Here is a 4,839-nt window from a genome sequence, read left to right as displayed (position 1 = left end):
TGCCTTCGTTTAGTGCGCGTGCATTTTTAAGGTTTTGGGCTTAAAATATGACCTGGGCCAAAGAAAATTATCCCTCAAATGGGCCACGTGTGAAACCTCGGACGAGCCGAGCAGGCCCTCGCCCAACCGGATAGGCCTCGTGACTGGCTTGGAGAAATCCACCCGCAACTCCTGCTGCTTGCCACGGCAGCTGCCAGCTGCCGGGAGCATCTGTCCTTCGCTTCCGGTGCAAACTTGTCAACTTCTCTCTCCGCTGATCGCTCCCTGCTTATTACTTGTCGTGCCACACCAGTGAACCCCCGCCCCAGTCCACTTCCGTTCCGTCTCGCTCCCCACCCTTTCATGGCCGGCGCCACCCTCGCCGCCGCGAGATTCCCCGCGGCCGTTGCGCTCCTCCGCACTCGCCGCTCCCCGGTGGTCGCCGTGCCGCTCGCCCCGTCCGGTCTCCGCCACCACCGCCGCAGCGTCGCCATGGCCACCGGCGCCGCGCCCTCACCCATTCCCGCCTCCGATCCGCTTCCCAAGGTACGTGCGCGCCCCAAAGTGGAACCTAGTTTTACGCCAACGTTAGGGATGGTGGGCATGTCCTGCTCTGCTCCTGTCCTGTTGATAGTACCTTGTTATCCTCGGAGGAGAGGCCCTGATCCAAGCCTGGAGACACCAAAGCGCTCTAGAACCATGTTACTACTGCACAGGAACTGCAGAAAGTTGTCGTAAGTAGGAAAAAAACTCTACCTTAAACAGGGAACCAAGTGGACTAAAGAAATACCCTGGGTCCTCGGAATTATTTGGAAGCGCTCTTCCAGCTGACGATCCATAACAGGCCTCCTGAGATGTGAAGTGTGGATCGTGTGTGACTTCAAATTTTGGTGCCTCCGTTTCTCTGCTATCCATGTCTTCAGCCAGACTTCCAACGGGGCCAAATAAACCTGTGAACTGTAGCGACCGTTGGGCAGATTTCAGCTAATGAATCCAATTGCCATGGGTTTAGTAATCACCAAGGATGGACCCCACATCTAATTTTTTTGTTGGGTTCAAAATTCTGAATCAGCCTTGAAACAGTTGTTCCTTCTTTGATTTTTTAACTTGAAAATGAGGGTTAGTTTATGCAAGTTTTGAAGTAAGAAGGGACGTTTACACGAGGGTCTCTTTGATCCCAAACACTTCCCTATGAACTTTGGAGGATTGAAATCCATATGGTTCTCTCTAAAGAGCCCTTTACACTGCACTGAAAGAAAATTTTCTGTTGACTCAAGCCTCTTCAAGAGAATCCTCTGTTCTTCCTATGCGTCATGGTAATCCAACAATAGTAATATTCATATTATTTATTTAAGAAATTTTTTCCCATACCATATATCGGCTATGGGGAAAACTTTCAATCACTTCGTTTTTCATACTTTCTAATAGTTTTGGCTATATTTTACTTGATTTATACTTGTTATTTCATCTTTTGTGGATTGATTACTTCTCAAATTTCCTGGGAAACAAGCTAATAGTCTTAACTTTCTTCTACTTCAGGTTTCTGATCTATTTTTCCGGTCAGTTCTCTCAAACATGCAAAAAGTTTATTTGAGCAGGAATCCAACTGCCGAAAAGATTCTGGACCTTGTCCATTCTTACGATGGGGACCACATTTGTTTTGATCACTTTGCTTTCAGAACATTTGGGGTGAGTACTAGCTTAATTTTTAGTTGGCTTTCTACATGCTCTGTGTTACATAATGCAAAACTGTGTGATTTTGATTATTGTTATGACAATTTCCCGTCTGTTATAACTGCAGGTTGATGGTTATGGTATAGACTCACTTGCTGAATTTTTTACTGATTTTGGTTACGAGTCTCGTGAAGAACTAAGGTTCCCAGCGAAAAAACTAAGAGCACTATGGTTTTCCCCTCCCAACAATGATGGATACACCAGAGCTGGTATATATGGACCTTTGCCAAGGATATTCATTTCTGAACTTCTTGTAGATGAGCTGAGTGCTCCGAGCCAGGTGATACTCGACGATTACTTAATTTCTTCAGTTTGTTTGTCTAAGATATTAGTAGTAGTATGGACAACTGTTCGTTCATAATATGCTTGTAGGGCTAAAGGAATTTCAGACATAGCTCATAACACTTTTGTATGGTTGAAGCTGAAGAAGACTACTGAAACATATCACCGTAGAAAAAAATGCTTTCTGAAAACCGTTTCTTCTTAGGTTATTTCTGTAGTTCTGTCAGAGTAAATACTCAGAGATGAGTAGGTTCTAATGTTCTATGCACTGGCACTAGTGTTAAGATATTTAGTTTGAAAAATCTGACGTTAACCTCGGCTGTCAGGGAATTTGACTACTGAGCTCTGATATGGCTGCCACTAGAGCTGCTTTATTCCCATCTTTTACTCATATATACAACTGTGTTTTATTTTATCTGTTACTTTTTCTCTGCAGGAAATTATACGGAAATACATCAAAACATCAGCTAATGGAAATAAATATGCTGTTCTTGCAAGTACATTTGGAGAGCTGACATGGGAGAAGCCCACTTATTCTGATTTCCAGGTTTTATCTAGGTACTCATGTAAATACTCTTGACTGCTTCAATAGGCCAGGAGCTAAATCTTATGTTGGTCACCACAAAACTGTTTGCGTATTATGGCTGATTCTGTGCAATTTCCATAAGAAATGGAGTTGCCTTTTTTTTCATTTGCTTAGTAGTTTCCTGATTCCGTCTTTCATACATTTATTTCTTTATTCTATTAGCCATGTTGACTCTCCATACTTTCCATTTGGACACCAGGGAAAGTGAATATGCTGGATGGACTCTTGTTAATGGCTATGCACTGAACCATGCCACAGTCTCCACTCATCGCTTAGAGTCAGATATCAGAAGTATTAGTAAATTCAACAAATTTGTGGAGGACAACGGGTTCAAGTTAAATACAGAAGGAGGAATTTTGAAAGGTCTGTTGCTGATTCCTGAACCAACCAGATTTTATTCAGTGTTAGTGGATAGAGGTCCTTGGCCACACATTTGTTGAATTTTGACGAATTGCTACCTATTTCATACCTTAGCTACTTGTATTGAAAATCTGAATCTCATTTTATTCCAGGGCATTACAGCTAACCACAGTTTCTAGTAGCATTGGCCTTAGGAAGAGTGTACTTTTGGTTTCCTGATAGGTCTTCCTTTTGTGGTTATATATATGGATGAACTGTTAGCTAGATCTCAAATAATAGCTTTTCATGGACATAAGATCACTTGTTTCTTTGCATTTATTTGACATACTTTCTATCTATCTATTATGTGCGGCTTCTTAGAATAGCTATTAGCTGAAGGATACATGTCCACTTAATTATTGTACCACGGTTTTAATAGAAACTGATTTACTATATAATTCAACAGTGAGTCCTGACGGTCTCCTCCAGCAAAGCTCAACTGTAGCTGATTCATCATTATTTACTTTTGCGGATGGAATCACTGAATCTATTCCACGTTCCTATATTGAATTTGCTGAACGGCTGCCACTTCCACAGTTCAGAGATTTGCAAGATGAAGAGGTTTGCACAATTTGTCACGAATGTATCGATTATTCCGTACTCGCCTGTTTTCTTTCCTGCATAATCCATACTTGGAAAATGTACTGCCAAGTGTCGAGATGAGCATGACTGCGACTTTGCATCTGTAATGTTTATGTTCCCCTGTGCCGACTTAGTAATAATGTCCCATCTCCCTTTTGAATGAGAGTTGTAGGTTAGTTAATACTATCATCAGAGTATTTATTAATGGTAGTACAATACTACACTCTCCTGCATAGGATATATTTGCTGTAGTATTACTCGGCCAGTATTTAGTTGCCCCCCTAATCTGCTAGTGAAATTACTGCTTTCTTACTTTCTGAAGGTCAAGGAACACCACAGGCGCGATGGTTTTGAGGTGGGCAACGCAGACAAGATATTTGAGAGCACTTCAAAGGATCAGCTTACCAGAAGGTCTGCATAAGCGGTGTACTCTTGATCGAACATTCTGCAGGCGGGCCAACGAGCCTCTTGGAACTTGGAAGTGTGTTGAATGCATGTGTTGTGTAATCATTGTATATGCCATATGCCTTCAAGTGGGTTGAAAACAGATGCTCAATAAAGATATATATTTCCTAACGATGTTACTCTCTTGTATATGGAATTCAGCTATCTCTGTGTATCATTAACCCTATACTGATACTATCCGGGAATGCATGAAATAGTCTAATGGAGTGAAACATGGCATGATGGTCAGCTCCTTTTCTAAGTTGTACAATCCTAAGTTCTTACTTATTTACTCTTTGTGAAGACATTTTTGAGAAAGTTGCGTCCCTGCAACTTTTGTCGCAGGCCAAGGCAAGTGCATGCATGAGAAAAGTGGATGGAACTCTGTTTTCTGCAGAAGATTCATTGCTGACTCTGCCACGAAAGGTACGCTTCACTATTGAAACTCTAAGCAATTTTCGAAATCTATCTAGGTGAGACTAGTAGCTTGAAAAATGATCTTATATTATGGGATGGAGGGAGTCTTTCTTTGACAATAACTTCGGATAGAATGTGGATCTGCTCCCTTTCGTTTATGCCGCCACTTACAAATACAGATGTGTACACTACATCGTCAAAAAAAAAAATCATGAGCAGGGCCGGCCCTGGGCCAGGGCAGCGGGGGCGACGGCCTGGGGCCCAGCCAAACTAGGGGCCCCGACCCAGGCCATATATATATATATGCTTGAGGTACAGCCATACAAGTGGAGAACCAACAAGGCCTGAGAGGCCCATCGTGATATGTATGTAGATAAGAAGCCCAAAGATGCACATGCTGAATTCGTTCCGAATAA

At 42.5% G+C, this 4,839-nt stretch overlaps 1 protein-coding gene across 1 annotated transcript; it reads left to right on the top strand.

Annotated features, from left to right (window-relative positions):
• Positions 1–283: 283 nt before the first annotated feature.
• LOC119320343 lies at positions 284–4,141 on the top strand. Its single transcript, XM_037594456.1, has 7 exons — positions 284–525; positions 1,519–1,668; positions 1,781–1,993; positions 2,432–2,553; positions 2,781–2,944; positions 3,387–3,541; positions 3,885–4,141. The coding sequence occupies exons 1-7, from the start codon at positions 343–345 to the stop codon at positions 3,981–3,983; spliced, it is 1,086 nt and encodes a 361-aa protein (XP_037450353.1). The 5' UTR covers positions 284–342; the 3' UTR covers positions 3,984–4,141.
• The last annotated feature ends 698 nt before the right edge of the window (positions 4,142–4,839 follow it).

The sequence above is a fragment of the Triticum dicoccoides genome, chromosome 1B (genome assembly GCF_002162155.2).
Source record: "Triticum dicoccoides isolate Atlit2015 ecotype Zavitan chromosome 1B, WEW_v2.0, whole genome shotgun sequence".
NCBI classification, from domain to species: Eukaryota; Viridiplantae; Streptophyta; class Magnoliopsida; order Poales; family Poaceae; genus Triticum; species Triticum dicoccoides.
This window is presented reverse-complemented; position numbering and strand designations above follow the sequence as displayed.